This window comes from Hemitrygon akajei, chromosome 16, assembly GCF_048418815.1.
Source record: "Hemitrygon akajei chromosome 16, sHemAka1.3, whole genome shotgun sequence".
Classification (NCBI taxonomy): Eukaryota; Metazoa; Chordata; class Chondrichthyes; order Myliobatiformes; family Dasyatidae; genus Hemitrygon; species Hemitrygon akajei.
Genome location: NC_133139.1, coordinates 74,208,509 through 74,228,366, shown reverse-complemented (window position 1 = coordinate 74,228,366; position 19,858 = coordinate 74,208,509). Strand labels below are relative to the sequence as shown.

Here is a 19,858-nt window from a genome sequence, read left to right as displayed (position 1 = left end):
AGGTTGTACTTGATCTGGTATTGGGAAATGAACCTGGTCAGGAGTCAGGTCTCTCAGTGGGAGAGCATTTTGGAGATAGTGATCACAATTCTATCTCCCTTACCATAACATTGGAGAGGGACTGAAACAGACAAGTTAGGAAAGTGTTTAAATGGAGTCAGGGGAAATATGAAGCTATCAGGCAGGAACTTGGAAACATTCATTGGGAACAGATGTTCTCAGGGACAGGGAAACGCGCGGCAGAAATGTGGCAAATGTTCTGGGCGTTACAAAAGGTTAAAAAAAATGTAATGATAGAGATCTAGAAGATTATAAAGGTAACAGGAAGGAGTTTAAGAATGAAATTAGGAGAGCCAGAAAGGGCCATGAGAAGGCATTGGAGAGCAGGATTAAAGAAAACCCCAAGGTATTTTACAAGTATGTGAAGAGCAAGAGAATAAGATGCGAGAAAGTAGGACCAATCATGTGTGACAGTGGAAAAGTGTGGAGGGAACTGGAAGAGATGGCTGAGATTCTTAAATGAATACTTCGCTTCAGTAGTCACTATGGAAAAGGATCTCGGCGATTGTAGAGATGATTTACAGCGGATTGAAAAGCTTGAGTAGACATTAAGAAGGAGAATGTGCTGGAGGCAGATACGATAGGATCTTTTAAGAGACTCCTGGACGGGTACATGGAGCTTAGAAAAATAGAGGGCTATGACGTAATTTCTAAAGTAAGTACATGTTCGGCACAGCATTGTGGGCCGAAGGTCCTGTATTGTGCTGTAGTTTTCCTATGCTTCTAGTTTCTAAGTCATTAGAGAAAGAAACTAGGTTGATGTTTCAGACTGGTCACCTTTCAGCAAAACTGGAGAAGGTTTAGGACCTGAAATGAGATTTACGCTCCTATGATTCTGGGCAGGAATAATAACGCAGTACGGGATAAGTACCCCTTATCTGAAATGCTAGGGGCAGCAAGTGTTTCAGATTTCAGAATATATAATGAGATAGATCATTTCCAACTGAATTTAAGTGCAACTGGTAAGCGGTCTTTGCCCTCACACGTGTTCTGGTGCAGCGTGCTAAAATTTTCATCAGCGACTATTTTGGCAAACTTGGTTAACTTCTCTGCTGGCACATGCCTTTTTTTAAGGTTCTGCAACCAGCCTACTGAATATTCATAAGTACCTTCAATTTTCAGTTCATCCTGATAGGTCCTTGTTTCATAATCAGCACATCGTTAAGTAGCATATTCTCATTCTGACACTGACAAATTTACTCTTTCAATCCACGATCGAGATCTTCAGTTTTCACTTTATGCAGAGTTTTCCCTATTTTTCATTAACAATACATACATAAGGTCACTTCTCAGAACCATTGCCTGGGAACTTCCCAGTGTCCTGTGGGATTTTCCATTTGTGACATCATATCAGCGCTCAAAACAAAATAAATCTGATTTAAGAGGTTATTGGAATTTCAGAGAAGAGGTATTGAACCCGTACTGAAAAAAAAACCCAATAATTTCCAGTGTCAAGCTGCTCTACCTGATTGAAACAGGATGCACTTGATGTACGTTGGATGAAAGACCCTCACTATTGGATGAATGGGTCCAAACCAGGTGACACAACAGGTCACATGACGTTTGACGATTTCATTAACCATGTTCAGCCCCTCCTCTGTACTGCGAATCTAATGGGAGAAAGCCAATGAGAGCAAAGGAAGAAAGAAATTAACCAAAGAATTACAATTCACAAGCTTGTTAAATCCATAATTATCCCCCAGGGACTGATTACTGCAGAGTGAAACATCAACAGCAAATAACCTAATAGAGCAGTGTAATGTTCATAGATCAGACACTATCTCAGGTAGCTACCAATTATGACGAAGTGCTTCAGTAAGAAATAAAAGAATAGGGGGAAAAAATCTACACAACACGACTGTTATTTCAGAATAAAAACTGTCTCTGAAATTGCAGAATAGCCACCAGGAAATAAGCCTCAGCAAGCTGTCAAAAATCACGTGACAATGAAAAGAATGTACCAGGTTCGGAGGTGCAGACACCGATCTGGAGAACATTGGACTTGATTAGCTCCTGCCAACCGAAGAAGAGAATTCACAGCAGGAAGCACAAAGCAGCTGGAAAGACCAAGCCACAGCAAAAAGCACAATTAGGACTAGAAAGTGCTGATCTAAGGTTAAGAAAGGCCACCCATGACCAGAAACTGGGAACTGGAATAAGCAGGTTCTGAGAAAAAGGACAGGTACAAGGCTTCTACCTGGTCCCAAACTCATACACTACTACTCACTAACTCTCAATAAATAAGCTATCTATTCATAGACTTGAGCATGTTCTACAAGACCAGCGGACTGTTCCTCTGGGCCTGCCAGTTCAGCTACAGAGTTGAGGTGTACTCTGGAAATAACTCATTAAACGTGTAGCTTGGGTGGTTGATGGAGGGGTTGAATTGTTCTCCGATCTTGGCAATCCATTTGCAAACATTTCATCACCAAACGAGGAGATATCACCTGTTCATTGGTGGTTTGTCCTCCAAATGCTTGGCCTTTACATACTTAACAATCATCAATTGTGACGTAGGGAGGGGGTCTTGTTGCTGATTGGTTGCCATGACTGTTTACACTGTTTGCATGGTCTCAAAGTATGGGTCAGCTATCCAGGACAGGGAAGAATGGAAACACCTTCACTCAGAGGGTAGTGGATTTTGGAACTATCTACCCAAGAAGACTGTGGAGGTTGAGTTGCTGAATACTTAGAAGAAAGGTATTGACGGATTTTGGAATATTAAGAAAATTATGGGATTCAGGGTTAGTGCAGTGTAGTGGCCATGGAATATCATTTCATCCATGATCTTTATTGAACGACTGAGCAGGCAGACTGTATTTCTTCCATTCAACGTTGAGGGTATTTGAATTAGTCTCCATGTCTGCCTGCTCACTGTCCTGGGGGTGGAGATGTTGCTTGTAACCCAGCAAAATGACCATGCTCACCGACAAGTGAACGGGAAACCTATTTAATCACTGGACAAACAGTGACAATCACAAGGCAGGATAAAGCTAGCACAGTGGGGCAGAGATTTTCCTGGAGCACAGAACGACTTGTCAAACATAAAGGCATCTTTTAGTGGAAAGTGGATTTAATGTTTAATATAGGAGCTGGAATAAGAAAGGCAGAGTAGGGATGGAGCTACGCAGCACCCGGGGACATAATGGTTATGATGCTGAGGTCTCCTTGACCCAATCCCACCTCACCCAGAGAAAACCATTTTCATTCCTGGTCACTTAGAGTCCAGAATGGGCTAATCTGGGATTAATATAGGGATACGGAGTGAGAGCAGGAACAGATCAATTCAAAACTCTCAGAAGTGAGCTGGATAATGGGATTACTTTACAAATTAGTGCAAGTGAGAGATGCTGCCAATCTAAATGCATACAGAACAAACATAGGGCTGTTGAGACACAAGAGGTTCTGCAGATGCTGGGAATCTTGACCAACGCACACAAAACACTGGAGGAACTCAGCAAGTCAAGCAGCATCTATGGAGGGGTATGAACAATTGACATTGAGCAGAGTCACTTCATCAGTTTTCATTGGCTGTTCATTTCCCTCCATGGGTGCTATCTGACCTGCCGACTTCCTCCAGCATTTTAGGGGGGTGTTGAGAGTTCATTCTCTTGGCTGTTAGTGGGAGCTTGGTCAGAACTGAGAAATGTACAGATTCCTTATTCAGACAGCAGCTGGGGCATGAATCTCACATTGAGAGTGCTCAGAGCTAACGCACAGAGTTGTAACCGGGTTCGACAGGGCCAATGTGGAGTTAGTGTTTCCCCTGGCTGGGATGCGTGGAGAGAGGTGGGGGCGGAAGCATGGTCTCAGAATAGGAGGTCGACCATTTGGGGCAGCGAGGAAACTTTCACCCACATTGTGGCAAAACCTTGCAGTTGTCTATCTGAATGCTGAATTACTGAATATATTCAACGCAGAGATGGGTAAATCCCTGGATATGAAAACAAGTGAGTGATGTTGAGGTACAAGATTGGTTCTGATCTGAATGAATGGAGAAGCAGGTACGAGGGATTGTGCTGGCATTGGAGAGGGTCCAGAGGAGGTTCACAAGGAGGATTCCAGGAATGAAAGGGTTATCATACAAGGAATGTTTGATGGCTCTGGGTCTGTACTCGCTGGAATTCAGAAAGATAAGAGGGGATCTCATTGAAACCTTTCGAATGTTGAAAGGCCTAGACAGAGTAGATGGGGAAAGGATGTTTCCTATGGTGGGAGAATCCAGGACAAGAGGGCACAGCCCCAGGATAGAGGGGCACCCTTTCAAAACAGAGATGTGCAGAAATTTCTTTAGCCAAAGGGTGGTGAATTTGTGGAATTTGTTGCCACATGCAGCTGTGGTGGCCAGGTCATTGGGTGCATTTCAGGCAGAGATTGATAGGTTCTTGATTGGACATGGCATCAAAGGTTACGGGGAGAAAGCAAGAAACTGGGGTTGAGGAGGAGGAAGAAAAAAGGATCAGCCATGATTGAATGTCGGAGCAGGCTCGAAGGGCCAGATGGCCTAATTCTGCTCCTCTGTCTTACGGGTTCCAAGATCATCTGCCAGAACCTTTCCCTTCTAAGACACAGGAGTGGCCTGAGGAGGAGGGATATTGATGACACATCCAGGTGTCCTTGGTGACAGACAGCGAGTGGGGAATCAGAATGACAGGCTCCAGAGAACAGGAGCATCCCAGAGGCTGCAAACACCGTTAGCCCCCAGCAGTGAATCCAGTCCGACTCAGACCAGCATCCTCTCAACGAGAGGGGGGCAGCTGCTTTAGGCTGAGGAAAGTGACAGGAAACCATCCACAGTGAACAGGCCGCTCCAGCCAGCGGGGTCAGGTGGGAGTGGTATCAGCTCTCTCCGTCCTTGTATCACGGGATAGGGGAAAAGGAGGATGGTTAACCGCATGTATATAAAGAAATGTTGCATAAAGTGTTCCAAGTTATTTCCAGCAATAAAAGGTCATCAGAGATATTTGGAATTTGGCTTTTCTCTCGAGAAGCAAATTCCAAGCCTGTACTTTGACCGGCTCATTAACTAAAAACATCTGTGGCATGTTGGAGTTTAATTCTCATCTTTAAAGAACCAAAATGATAGTAAAACTGGCTTTTTGAGGCCATCACCACTTTAAGGCCAATAAGAGGCCATTGCCACTTCAGTGATTATGGGATGATTATGCAGGCGATGAGGAGATAGGTGCCTCGGGCATCGACGGGTACTGCACTGTCTAGGAAGACCATGCTGATGTGGCAGAGATGGGTAGTGGGCAGAAGCCAGCCCGAGATTCTGTTCATCCAGAAAGTTTCTCGAGCTGTTTTTAAGCTGAAGATCACAGGCCAGATGAAGATGCTGGCCACAGCATTTGCCCACAGAGAAGTAAAGGGGGGAGAATAGGGAGAGGCAGATGCAACCAGGAAAGGAAGTGGGGAGAAGGGAGACGGTGGGACAAAAGATCTGAAAATCAAAAAATAGGAGGGAGAAAGAGCAAAATGAGTGATCCAAAGGTCTTTATGGCAGCGGGAAGTTCGGGGAGATCTTGCTCTACCTTCCTGGCCTGATCCACTCCTCAGGTAACAGATGTCGCGACCAGACAACGCTCTACATTCGCCAGGTGTACAATGAACTGCATGTGCTAGCGCAGGCTGCTTTCACAACAGGACAATGACAACGGAGTAGGCACACGGTTAACAACAGGGAAGAAAGCAGCAGCATGGAGGCACACACAATGTATACAGACTGGGGTCACCGAGTCTCCCTTACACGGGTCCTCAGTTCAACAGCCGTCCTCTGAAAAGCAGCTGGTAGGGCCTCAGTCATTGGATGAGGGGGACAGATCACGTCATCATCCTCACAGCTGGAGTACACGACACCCCACATCTGCACTTCCAACACAGACAGGAGCAGGGGCCGACACCACTGGGCATCGAAAGCCCGTGGTGTGACGGCGCCCCAACCTTCTGTTCTTTCTCTTCCTAGAGAGACGGAGAGATCATCGCCTCCCTCTCTAAATATTCACTGTATAAAGTCACTCCACAGGAGAGGGGCTTCCAGCTACAAAGGGTTTACACGAGGGTCTACAAAGGGTTTAAGTGAGTTGGGAGAGAGGCGAATGCGGGGTCAGGGGACAGAATTACAGTCTGGGGCTGTACAAGAAGCCCCATAGATGGGCATTGGATGAGTTCTGTAATCCAACACAATATCCAACTGACCTGCACAAAACCCTTGCCCTGGTACATTGAGCTTTGTGACTTCCTTCAGTCAGTCAGGTCCTGTCAGTGGATACAAGTCTCAGTTTCACAACAGCCACAGCACACCTCTCTGTCAACCCAGTGACTCATCCACTGATCGATCTGGCCACCTGGCTTGCCCCCTGCTCACCCTATTCTTGGGTCAATGCCCTTGTGCAAGTTCAGCTGACTTTTGCTTGGGGCCAGAAGTGCCACTGCCACTGGATTTGTGGACTGGTCTGCTGGTAATCTTAGGGCACACTGATAGGCCTTAGGCAATACAAAAATCTGCAGATGCTGGGAATCTGAAAGAAATAGATAATTCTGGAAACACTCAGCAGGTCAGGCGGTACCTGTGGAGTGAGAAACAGATAGGATTTAAGGTCACGGACCTTTCGGCAGAGCCCAGATCTAATGAAGGGTCTTTGGCCTGAAATATATCCTCGCTTCTCTCTGTACAGGGATGGTCTTCCCCTTCAGTCCCCCTCCCCACTCTCTCCACTGGCACAGCCCTACCCCTGGCACCCGCCTCTCTCTACTTTGTCTTCACTCTCAAAATTCCCCCATCTCACAGCCGTTGTTCTTGTTGTTTTCCCTCTCTAACTGATCCATTAATGCATGGGTGGGGTTACCTTTATCAATCACCCCACAACAACGCTGCTTTCATCCAATCACCTACCGCCCATCTACCACTCCATTCTCTTCCCCAGCGCTGACCAAAGCTCTTCACCGCAAACTCTTAACCCTGCTTCTCTCTCCACAGATGTCGCCCGACCTGCTGAAAGTTTCCATTATTTTCTGCTCCTATTTTGCAGGCACCTTTAGTGCCTTCAGTCAAACACACTGCAGAACAATAATTGTCTAAATCCCCCCACTAAATAACCAGCTGCCCCACGTGCTGGAATACCTGATGCCAGGAGGACAGGTTTAATGTAATCGGGGTGAAACAGATGGATTAAGTGTAACAGGGGTCCAAACTGGGTCTTCATGGTGAGTGGGAACTTTACCACCAGCTGTCCAACGGTTTGTAATCCTTCCTCATCGGGATTAACCTTCCTCCAAAAGAATAAACATACGCACATTAGAAGCAGGACACACAAGCAGCACATTGTGCAGAGGCTGGAGAGCACACAGTGATTGGGAGGCATAGCTTGAAAACAGGCCCTTCAGCCCAGCTCCACCATTCAGGCAACGGTCACCACCAAATCAGCCCCATTTGCCTGCATTTGACCCGTACCTCTCTAACCCCTTCCTACCCATGCACCTGCTCAAGTACCTTTTAAATGTTGTTAATGTGCCAGCCTCAAACATTCCTGCTAGCAGTCATTTCCATATACCGACAACCCTCTGGGTGAAAGAGCTGCCCCTCAAGTTCCTACTAGACCTCTCCCCGCTCACTTTAAACCCATGTTCTGTAGCCCTTGATTAGTCAACCCAGGGGAAAAAAATCTGTGTGCATTTAACCTACCTAAGCCCCTCATGATTTTACACATCTCCCTAAACTCAGCCCTCATTCTCCTGTGGTCCAATAAATAAAGTCCTTGCCTGCCCTTTTCTCATTACTACCATCAGGGAAGAAGCAGAGGAGCCTGAAGACCCACACTCGATGACTTATAGCAACAGCCATTAGATTTCTCAGTGGGCCATGTACACTACTTCGCTACTCCTCTTTCCTTCCTTTCTCCGCACTTTTCTCTCTTTATCTGTTTATTGCAACTTATTGTAATTTTTATGTCTTGCACTGTACCGCTGCCGCAAAGCAACAAATTTCACAACACACGGCAGTGATAAACCTGATATTGATTCTGCCCGACCTTTCTCTACAAATCTCCTTGGTAACATCTTTGTAAACCTTTTCTGGATTCTCTCTAGCTTAAGAGAAATGTTCCCTCCCTCCATGCCTGAAGAACCTACGCCCTGGAACACTGAGCTGCCAGTCCTGTCTTCCCACCAGCCACATTTTTATGACGTCATAATGACTTGCTGAGCCACCCCCTCAGTTCACCTGCCTGGTGAGATTTCCTGCCAACACTCTCAGGCCTTTCCTCCTGTCTGCTCTTCCCACTGAGAGGGTGGGAGGAAAGGCAGAGGACAGCACACAGGTTTCTGTGCCCACCTAGATAAATGCTCACCACCACCACCCCCCCACCATGCTCCAAGTTCCTGTAGCAAGTTCTAGTCTGGTGAACTGCTTCTCCCCCCCCCCCCCCCCCCACTAATGAATCAAGACCTTGCCCTATGAAGCTTGCATGGAGGTCGGTGTACAATAGCTACCCAGAGTATAGACTGCACACACTGGTCAGCTGCGTTCCTCTGCGTGAAGATCAGGACCTGAAGAGTCCAGAACCCTCGCCTTTTCCCCATCTACATCCCAGCAGCGACCCCCAATATCATGTTCACTTTGAACTTCCAACACTGTGAACCTCTGTGCATGGTGACCTCTCTCAAACTTTTCACTGGGTGTGAGAGCAAGTTCAATCAGTTACCATAATACAACCCAGTGCAGACTTCAATTATTGTGAAAGATCAAAGGGTTAAACCTGACACCTCCATAGCCCTCCCATACATGTGCTTACCCACACATCTCTTCAATAATGCAATCACTTCTGCCATCCCTCACTACCGCTGGCAGCTTGTTCTACACTCGCAACATCTTCTGAGTAAAAAAAGTCTGCTTTCAAGTTCTCCTTAAACATTTCACCTTTTACCCTTATCCTCTGACCTCTTGTTCTAGTCTCACCCAATCTCAATGGAAAAAGCCTGCACGCATTTCTATAAATCTCCCCAAATTCTCCTATATGCTAGGGAATAAAGTCACAACCTATTAAATATTTAAGTACCTCTGCCAAGGCCCATGCAATTTCTACATTCACCTCCTACGAGGTCCCAGTGGACATTCTGTCAGGCCTAATCCACCCTTATTTGTCTCAAGACAGCAAGCACCTCCTCTTCTGTAATCTGTACACAGTCCATGACCTCACTATGGTTTTGTCTCAGTTATAAAGACTGTGTCCATTTCCAAAGTATAGATACCTAAACTCCATTTCGGATCTCCCCCCGTCTCTTTCAGACTCCATGTACAAGTGACCACTATGATCTTCCACTGGACTAATTTTGTCCCTTGCTATCCTTGTACTCTTAAAATAATCTACAGAAGCCCTTGGGATTTGCATTCACCTGTCTGCCAGAGCACCTTCATGCCTTCTTTTCGCCCTCCTAATTCCCTTTACAAGTGTTCTCTTGCATTTCTTGTGCTCCTCAAGGGCCTCATTTGTTCCTTGCTGCCCATACCGGAAATGTACTTCCTTCCCTCAAAAACTTGCTGGCCGTCCCATTTATTCTGATGGGTACATACAAACTATACACTCTTCAAGTGCCTATCACTTAACAAGCATCCTTTTCCCAGAAAACAGTCTATCCCAATTCACACCTGCCAAATCCCTTCTGATGTAATCAAAATTGCCCTCTCACCAACTTAGAATCTTAACCCAAGGGCCAGTACTACCCTTCTCCATAATTATCTTGAAATTAATGGAATTATGATCACTAAATCCAAAGTGATCCCTACACACACTTCTGTCACCTGCCCCATGTTCTTCCCTAGTAGGAGATCCAATATTGGCTCTCTCCAGTTGGGACTTCTATATATACTGATTAAGGAAACTTCCCTGAACACATTTGACAAACAACTCTAGCCCTTCATCCTTTTATAATATGGGAATCCCAGTCATTATGTGGAAGGTGTGGGGTGGGGAGTTCCTCCACCTTCCCCTTTCTCCTTATTCTTCCTCTATCACTCTGTCAGTCCCTCCCTTCCCTCCTGCATCATTCCTTTCAAACCTCTATTCTTGTCAAACAAGCCTATCCCGAATGAATGGAGAGAGGAGAAAGATTCCGAATAAATATCTATTAAATTCTTAATCAATTAGGAAACTCATAATCATAATCTCAATTAAAAGATCCAGAAATAAACATTGACTATGGCATTAACCAGCTCTCTACACTCTTGGGGATCCCAAAGGTGGAATTCCCTCAGGTTGACTTCCAGAATGAATGCGTTTTTCCCATTTCCACCTTTTCCTGGAGGTGCCTCACCCATCCTAATTTAGCAGCAATCCCAGGGAATGAAGCTCAAGAGGCACACTGCCTCCACTCACACCATCCCAAAGAGGTAACTATTCTTCAGTCAGTGATCCCAGCCTGCACCCAGAGGGACTCCCAGCAGGAGATGTTGTCCTAAACAGCCACTTTGTTCCATGTGTCAGTGCCCGAGACCAATCTTGGCAATTTAATTACAAATGTTTCATCACCATACAAGGAGACATCATCAGTTGTGCTGTTGATTGTGATGCGTCCCATGAATGCTTGGCCTTTGTAAACTTATCAATCAGTTGATTGGTCATCATTTCAGAAACTCAATTGTGACGTCAAGAGGAAATCTCGTCGCTGATTGGCTTTGTGGCAAACTTCATGCGTTGCGGTCTGGAATTTTGCTCACATTGGCTCCTAAATAGGATCAAGGTCTATACACATGTTTACAGAATTATTTGTGAAAAACCATTCCCTTGCCTGCATTTGCTTGTGCAATGACACTGACGCCCAGTCAAATTTGTGTCCCTCTCCATCTTCATAGGTAGAGACTATGGCGAGTTGGTCATGCCACTTTACAGCCAATTGATGTTCATGGATTCTTGTGGATATAGCTGTCCCCCAGTTTGGCCAAAGTAATATTTGCTGCAGTCCCCGCATTGGATTCGTCGACCACATTGGTCTTGTTGAATAGCTTGGTTCATTCTTTTGGTCTACAAAGTACTCTCGTCAACATTGCTGTTGGCTTATGCACGACTGAAATTCTATGTTCTTGGAGCAGTCAGGCCATCATTTCCAAGACATTTCAAATGTATGGAAGGACATGTTTGGTTGCTTCTTGATTGGTGCACTGTTGGCCTCATAGGCATGTTCATATGAAGTTATGTGGGTATCCATTTCATGTGAATACTTTAAAGGGATGTTTCTCCTCTTCATCCTTTAGTTCAACCATGCTGTAGTGTGTCTCTGCTCTCTGGAACAAAGTTTTGATACAGCCCTTCTTCTATATATTTGGGTGGTTGTTACGATCATTTAGAATCTGCCCTTTACGCGTTCCCTTACGATAAACGGAAGTTTCCAAAGTGCCACCTATGTTTGTACCGAGAAGCATGTCCAAGAATGCTAGTCTCCCCCCTCAGTTTCTGTTTCCATTGTGAACTCAATATATTTGAATGCCATGTTGATTAGTCCTTAAGTTCTTTCAGTTTCACTGTGCTTTACTATGACGAAGGTATCATCAATGTAACAGACCCAAATTTTAGGGTTTATAATTGGCAGCACCATCATTTCCAACTTCTGCATGACAAACTCCACTATAAACCCGGAGGTGGACAAACCCATTGGGGTCCCTTTTCAGCTGCTTGTAAAGCGTGCCGTTAAACGTAAGCACAATGCTGCCAGTTTGAATAACCTTTCTTTGCTTAGTCTTCCACCGTTTGTTCCGAAGAGCAGACACACCTTGCAGCACGGCAAAACGAAAGGATAAAGGAAAAGAAACATCTCTTTAAAGTAATCGCACGAAATGGATACCCATCGAACTTCATATGAAGATGCCTACGTGTTCAACAATGCACTAACCAAGAACCAAGCAAATGTGTTATCCTTCCACATATTCAAAATATCTCACCAATGAGTGCCTGACTGCTGCAATAACATGGAATTGTAGTCACACATAAGCCAACAGCAACACTGCAGAGACTGCTTTGCAGTCCAAAAGAATGAACCAAGCAATTAAACAAAACCAATGCCATCTACAAAATCCAGTGTGGGGACTACAGCAAATATTATATCGGTCAGACTGGGAGACAAATGATCCAAAAGGATCCAGGAACATCAAATGGCTCTAAAACAGCATGACCAACTCTCCCTAGTCTCTACCCACGAAGATCAAGAGGGGCACAAATTTGACTGGCGTCACTGAACCTGGTTTTCCACAAGCAATTCCATAAACTAACATGTGAAACTTGATCCTATTTATGAGCCAGTTCCAGACCATGAAGTTTGCTGCAGTACCAATCAGTGATGAGATTTCTTCCCCACATCACAACTGAGTTTTCGAAATGGCAACCAATCAGCTGATGGATAAGCATATAGAGACCAAACATTGAGAACACACCACAATCAAAGGCACACTGATAGTGTCTCCTCATATGATGACAAAACAATTGCAAGTTAATTGCCAAGATCGAAGAACAACTCAATTCAACCATCTACCACCCGAGCTACACATTTTCCAAATTACTTTCAATGTGTCGTCTCCCCCTCTCCCCCCCCCCCCCACCCCACGGTGCCGCTCCATCGTGGCTTTGGAAGATCTTTGGTATTCCGAGACACCACAAGCACCCAATTCCCTACCATTCCAAGGTGTCCCATGAGCCAGCTGCGCTTTGGGGGGCTGCCAAAGCACGTCAGTTTTTTGCTGTTCTGATGGAAGTTAATGAGAAGAGTGGCAAAGTTCCAGATGGTCTTAATGAAGAAGACCAGGAGCAGGGTGATGATCACAGTCCGCAGGGAGGTCCACATCTTGCTGTGGTCCAGGGCGAAGACCTGATCCAGTACTGGCAGCATCTGGTGAGAGAAGACACACAAAGCATGTCAGCTGCATGCTTGTAACCTCATTCACAGCCGTGTAGCATCAGGAACTGGCTCATTACAGTAGTAATACCAGGGAGTATGGAGAGGGATGGACAGAGAGCAGATGGACATCATCCTGAATATTAGATGGAAAGGTAAACAGCGCACCATGGTAAAGGGAAGGGCCAGCAGTTGTATCAAAAAACATTCTAGAACTAACTACTATATAGTGCTCATAAACAGAAGAAATGCTGGATGTTGGAAATCCAGAGCAACACACAAAATGCTGGAGGAACACAGTAGGTCAGGCAGCATCGATGGAAGTGAATAAACAGTTGATGTTTCAGGCCAAGACCCTTCTTCAGGACTGGAAACGAAGGGGAAGATGTCAGAATAGAAAAGCGGGGCGAGGGGAAGGAGGACTGGCTAAAACGTGATAGGTGAAGCCAGGTGAGTAGGAAAGATCAAGGGCTGGAGAGAAAGGAATCTGATAAGAGAGGAGAGTGGACCACAGGAGAAAGGGAAGAAGAAAGGAACCCAGGGGAGGTGATAGGCAGGTGAGAAGTCATAAGAAGCCAGAGTGGGGAATGGAAGAGGGCAGCAGGAAGGAATTCCCCCATCCCCCAGAAGGAGAAATTATTATTCATATCATGAGGTTGGAGGCTCCCCAGATGGAATACAAGATGTTGTTCCTCCACCCTGAGGGTGTCCTCATCATGGCACAAGACGAGGCCATGGACCAACAGGACAGAACAGGAATGGGAATCGGAATTAAAAGGTATGGTCACCAGGAAGTTCCACTTTTGGCAGATGGAGTGGAGGTGCTCGACGAAGCAATCCCCCAATTTACGACGGGTCTCACCAATGTAGAGGAGACCGCATCAGGAGGACCAGGCACAATAGACAATTCCAGCAGATTTGCAGGTGAAGTGTTGCCTCACCTGGAAGGACTGTTTGGACCCCTGAATGGAGGCGTGGGATGAGGTGAATAGGCAGGCTTAACACTTTGGCCACTTGCAGGGATAAGTGCTGGGAGGGAGGTCAGTGGGGAAGGACGAATGGACAAGGGAATCCGAGAGGGAGCAATCCCTGTGGAAAGCAGAGAGAGGGGAGGAGGTAAAGATATGTTGGGTGGTAGGATCCTGTTGGCTCTAGCAGAAGTTACAGAGAATAATGTGATGGCTCATGGGTGGTAAGGCCAAGAGGAACTCTCGCTGTTAAGCCGGTGGGAAGATGGGGTGAGTGTGGATGTTAATGAAATAATGAATGGAGATGCAGGTGAGGGAAGCAGAAGTGGAGGAAGGGAAATCCTGTTCTTTGAAGAAGGATGTCCTGGAAAGGCAAGCCACATCCTGGGAACAGATGAGGTGGAGACGGGAACTGAGAAAAGAGAATCGCTTCTTTTTTAAAAAAACAGGATGGGAAGAGGTATAGTCAAGATAACTGTGAAAATCAGCAAGCTTATAAAAGGCAAACATGAGGAAATCTGCAGATGCTGGAAATTCAAACAACAACACACACAAAATGCTGGTAGAACCCAGCAGGCCAGGCAGCATCGATAGGGAGAAGCGCTGTCGACGTTTCGGGCCGAGACCCTTCGTCAGGACTAACCGAAAGGAAAGATAGTAAGAGATTTGAAAGTAGTGGGGGGAGGGGGAAATGCGAAATGATAGGATAAGACCGGAGGGAGTGGGATGAAGCTAAGAGCTGGAAAGGTGATTGGCGAAAGTGATACAGAGCTGGAGAAGGGAAAGGATCATGGGACGGGAGGCCTCAGGAGAAAGAAAGGGGGGAGCACCAGAGGGAGATGGAGAACAGGCAAACAACTAAATATGTCAGGGATGGGGTAAGAAGTGGAGGAGGGACATTAACGGAAGTTAGAGAAGTCAATGTTCATGCCATCAGGTTGGAAGCTACCCAGCCGGTATATAAGGTGTTGTTCCTCCAACCTGAGTCTGGATTCATTATAATGCTTATAAAAGGCATTTGTCCACGTTTGTCTGCAGAGATTGAGTCAGATCTAGAAAGGGGAAAGAGAAGTTGGAAATGCACCAAGTGAATTTAAGGGCAGGGTGGAAGTTGGAGGCAAAGTTAATGGAAATGACGAGCTCAGCAGAGGTGCATGCAGCAGCAGCAATGCAGTGTCAATGCAGCGGAGGAAGAGTTGGGAGCTTTACTGGGGAAGGTTTGGAACATCGACTGTTCTACGTAGCCAATGAACACGAGCTGTTTACAGTTTTCTGTTCACACCTCTTAAACTTCCCCCATTGCACACTGCTCCAGATACACAGCCCGTTCACACTCCCTCTGCACACTGCTCCAGATACACAGCCCGTTCACACTCCCTCTGCACACTGCTCTCTTAAAATCATATCATCGAGTCACGAAGCACAGAAACAGTCCCTTCAGCCCATTGAACCCATTCTGGCCATCAACTGGCAGCTACACAAATCCAACATGAACCCCAGTTTATTCTTCCCACATCTCTATCAACTCCCTTGGACCCTAAGCTTCACCCACACAACAGGGACCATTTACAGTCAGTAATTAACCTGCATACCTTTGAGATTTGGCGGGAAGCCAGAACACAATGGGACATTGACAAGATGCAGAGCAGGGCTGAGAAGAGGCAGATGGAGTTCAATCTGCAAAAGTGTGAAGTGAAATATTTTGGGGAGAGATAGAGTGGGATTAGCTTTAGAAAGGCTGCAGAGGGGATTTACCAGGATGCTGCCTGAATCAGAGAACATATCTTATGAGGAAAGATTGAGCAAGCCATGGCTTTTCTCTTTGGAGGAAAGGGCCCCAAAGAGCGCTTCCAAGTCAGGCAACACCACTGTTTACAAAGTTCAAAGTACAGATATGTCACTGTATGTACGGTGGGGTGCATGAAGGGAGCGTGTAAACAGAGCAGTGACATACATGCACTTTAATAATAAACCATGGAATTCATTGTTTTGCGGGCATACTCAATAAATCTATAGGATAATAACCACAACAGAATCAATGAAAGGCCACACCAATTTGGGCGCTCAACCAGTGTGCAAAAGACAACAAACTGTGCAAATACAAAAAGAAAGAAATAATAATATCAAGAACACAACATAAAGCGATTCTATAAGTTATGAGAACAATTCAATGATGGGACAAGTGAAGATGAGTGATGTTATCCCTTTGGTTCAAGAGCCTGATGGTTGAGATGTAATAACCGTTCCTGAACCTGGTGCTGCAAGTCCTGAGGCTCCTGTACTTTCTTCCTAATGGCAGCAGCTAGAAGAGAGCATGTCCTAGGTGGTGGGAGTCTCCGATGATGGATGCTGCTTTCCTGCGACAGCAGTTCCTGTAGATGTGCTCAATGGTGCAGAGGGCTTTACCCATGATGGACTGGGCCACATCCTCTACATATTGTAGGATTTTCTGTTCAAGGGCACTGGTGTTTCCATACCAGGCTGTGATGCAGCCAGTCAATATACTCTCCACTCAACAGCAATAGAGGTTTGTCAAAAAGGCTTAAGTGTCGCAAACTCCTAAGGAAATAGAGGTGCTTGCTGTATTTTTTTTCCATAATTGCACTTGCATGCTGGGCCCAAGGCAGGTCCTCCTAAGTAATGACACTGAGGAATTTCAAGTTGCTGACCCCCTCCATCTCCGATCCACCAATGAGGACTGGCTCAAGGACCTCTGGTCTCCTTCGCCTGATGTCAATACACAGCTCCTTGGCCTCGTTGACATAGACTATGAGGGTGTTGTGGCACAACTCAGCCAGATTTTCAATCTGCCTCCTGTATGTTGATTCGTCACCACCTTTGGTTTGGCTAGTGACAACGGTGTCATCAGCAGACTTGAATATGGCGTTGGAGCTGTGCTTAACCACAGACGAGTCTAAAGCATGTTGAGCGGGGGCTAAGCACACAGCCTTGTGGGGCACCTGTGCTGTTGGAGATTGTGATGGAGATATTGCAGCACTTCCTTCACGCTGCACTCTGCACCACTATTTGCACACTCCATTCACACCCCACTGTACACAGCTCCATTTACACACCCCCCACAGATCACTATACACCGCCCCATTCACACTCTCCCCTCACACTTCACTGTACACCGCTCTGTTTAAACACTATTCACATTCTAGACTGTACAGAAGGAGATATTTAGTTTTGTAGTCACAGTATTTATGGCCTGGTCCAGTTAGCTGCTCCCCCCATCCACACCCCCCCACCCCCAGCACCCTGAACACACAGCCACATCTCCACAGTACGTGGAACCCGTAGGTGGTGAACTTCTCTCCCACACAGGAGAAAAACAGGACGGTGCACAGCGGGGCGCGAGAAGGGAGTGTAATCAGAACAGTGCACAAAATACTCCGCAGTTACTCACGGGCTACTACCCACTGCCTCTGCCACCAAGGACGAGGGCAGACCCAGATGGGAACACCACCTCCTGCAAATTCCCCTCCAGATCACACACCTCCCTGGCTTTTAAATAAATGAACAATCTTTCACCGTCACCGGGTCAGAAACTGGAACACCTTACCTTTGGGCTGTGGGAGCACAGTCACCGGAGCTCCAGGGCTTTACGGTTACAACAGATGTCAACCTGCACACTAACTGGAGCCCAGCAAAGTCTCTCTCAGTCGAGGCATGGACATGTTCAGATACTCATGCAGCAATTGCCCTACCAGAGCAGCCAGGAAGAACTGTCAACAGTTCCTCATTTGTCATACATTTCTTAACAGTAATTGCAACACTATTGAGTACTTCAAAATCACAAGCAGGATGATGAAACCCTGACAGAGAAGAGATTTAATCTGAGCAAGAATATCTCTACAATAAGCAAATGCTGTGGTTGCGTGCATGATTCCAAGAATTTTGGAATCCTTTTTGCATACTGTAACACTATCCTCTACTTAGCTGTCACATTAAAACAGGCTCTTCAGCCCAACGTGTCCATGATAACCATCTAAGATAATCCTATCTACCTGTGTTTGACCTTTCACATCGATGTACTTGTCCAAATGCCCTCGAAATATAAATGTACCAGCCTTCCACCACTTCTTCTGGCAATCAGGTTTATACACTCACTGCCTTCTAATTGAAAAGATTGTCTCCCCGCCAAGGTCCTCTTTAAATATTTCCCCATTTCACTTTAAACCCATGCCCTCCAATTTTGGATTCCCCTACCCTGGGGACCTGGCCAGCCAGTGGCATAGTGACATCAGCACTGGACTTCAAGACAGATGGTCCCGAGTTCAAATCCAGCCAGGTCCCAACCTGGGCAGCAGTAGTATCTGTGCAGAAGAAAGGCCTGGCGATGGACTTCCATATTTTGCCACGAAAACCCTGTGGACAACTATCCATAGGGTCACTGTGAGGGGATGGCACTCAACAACAACAACCCCAGGGGAAAGATTTTGGTTGTTCGTCTATTAACACTTCATGGCAATTTGCTTCAGGAAAGATGTTACAAGTAATGCTTTTTGTTGAATCTCTTGCCTTATGATTTACGAGTAAGCTGTCACAAGAACACCCTAGAGGAATACTTAAAACCTTAAGACATAGGAGCAGAATTAGACCATTCAGACCTTTGAATTTGCTCTGCCATTCCATCATGGTTGATTTATTTTCCCTCTCAACCCCATTCTCCTGCCTTTGATACACTGACTTGATTCTACACAGTGACTGAGCCAATTGTTCCTGACAGCTCTGCTTTGGTTAGCATGGTTGTTGACTGGCAGAATGGCCTCTGCTGGACTGTGAATTGCTATGATGCAGCAGGGAATTGGAAAGCCAGTCATGGCATGCAAATAATTCCCAAACCTCCCGTTACACATACGTAGGCATCTCCACCGGGAGAGACATCACTGGAATGAACCCATGAACACTACCTCACGATTTCGATTTCCTGTCGCAATATTTGGGCCCTCCCTTGGCCAGGAGCAACCATGGAAGCCTACACAGTCAGTACGCAAACCATGGCAGTATAGCGAGCAAGCAGTTGCCCATGTAGCAGGCTCCCCCTCTCCACACAGCTGATGTATCCAGAGGATGACAGTGACCAATACAGTTTGGCACCAGCCGTAGTTACCAGTCAGCATTGAACTCAACCTAGTTCTGGCTTAGGGGCTCCAGCTCCAGACGTTTTACCCCTCAGAGCTTACCCCAGAGACCTTCCCCAAGGGGATAGCCACAAGGCAATGGAGATTTGAGATCAATGTTTTTCTTCTCCTAGATGAGCTATCAACCATGGATGATGTGCCCCATCTGCCCGATGTGACTGGTTTTAATGTGCCAGTAACCCAATCTTGCCCTTTCTTTCGTTCAGTAGAAACAGTTCTGCTAGGCTTAAAAGCTAAGCCACAAAGGTCAGGAGCTGGACTTGGTTGTCAGAGGCTATTTGAGATGCATTTAAAAGGTAGTCAGAGTTTATGTCCATGACACCCACCCCGCCCCCCACCAATGACAACCTATTTCACACTACTTATTTATTTTTCCATTTTGTCTTAATGCCTGTAGTAATTATTAGGTATTGCACCAAATGGCTGCTGCAAAACTACAAATTTCATGACACACCTCAGTAATAATCAGCCCGATTCTGAATGTGAACCTGACATCCATTGGTGAAAGACATCCAGGGCCACGAGGGTTAATTCTAAAGTGGAAGTATTTCTCAGATATTCACCTCCCTCTTTCCTCTGTGTACACACCACTCGGACTATTGAGATGGCAGGAAACTGAGTGGCAAGTCGCCCAGGTCATTCTATCAAGTACGTCAAGGAGGTCCAGAACAAACAGAAACAACAATATGCAGAACGTAGTGTTACAGGTACAGAGGATGTGCAGTGGGGCAACAGACAATAAGGCTCAAGGGTCATGCTTCGATAGACTGAGAAATCACAAGTCCATCTTTTTCATATGAAGTA

At 46.0% G+C, this 19,858-nt stretch overlaps 1 protein-coding gene across 7 annotated transcripts in view; it reads right to left on the bottom strand.

Moving 5' to 3' along the window:
* LOC140740187 (ultra-long-chain fatty acid omega-hydroxylase-like) overlaps positions 1-19,858 on the bottom strand; it is a 53,259-nt gene that overhangs the window by 28,631 nt on the left and 4,770 nt on the right. For 2 of the 7 annotated variants that reach the window (XM_073069189.1, XM_073069191.1), the window contains exons 2-3: positions 12,721-12,933; positions 1,526-1,670 (exon numbers count right to left, since the gene is read on the bottom strand). In XM_073069189.1, coding sequence (XP_072925290.1) covers positions 1,526-1,670; positions 12,721-12,933 — 358 coding nt within the window. Of the gene's footprint in view, positions 1-1,525; positions 1,671-7,183; positions 7,333-12,720; positions 12,934-17,472; positions 17,626-19,858 lie in introns of those variants that run through there. The other 5 variants (XM_073069187.1, XM_073069190.1, XM_073069188.1 and 2 more) reach the window with 4 other exon arrangements.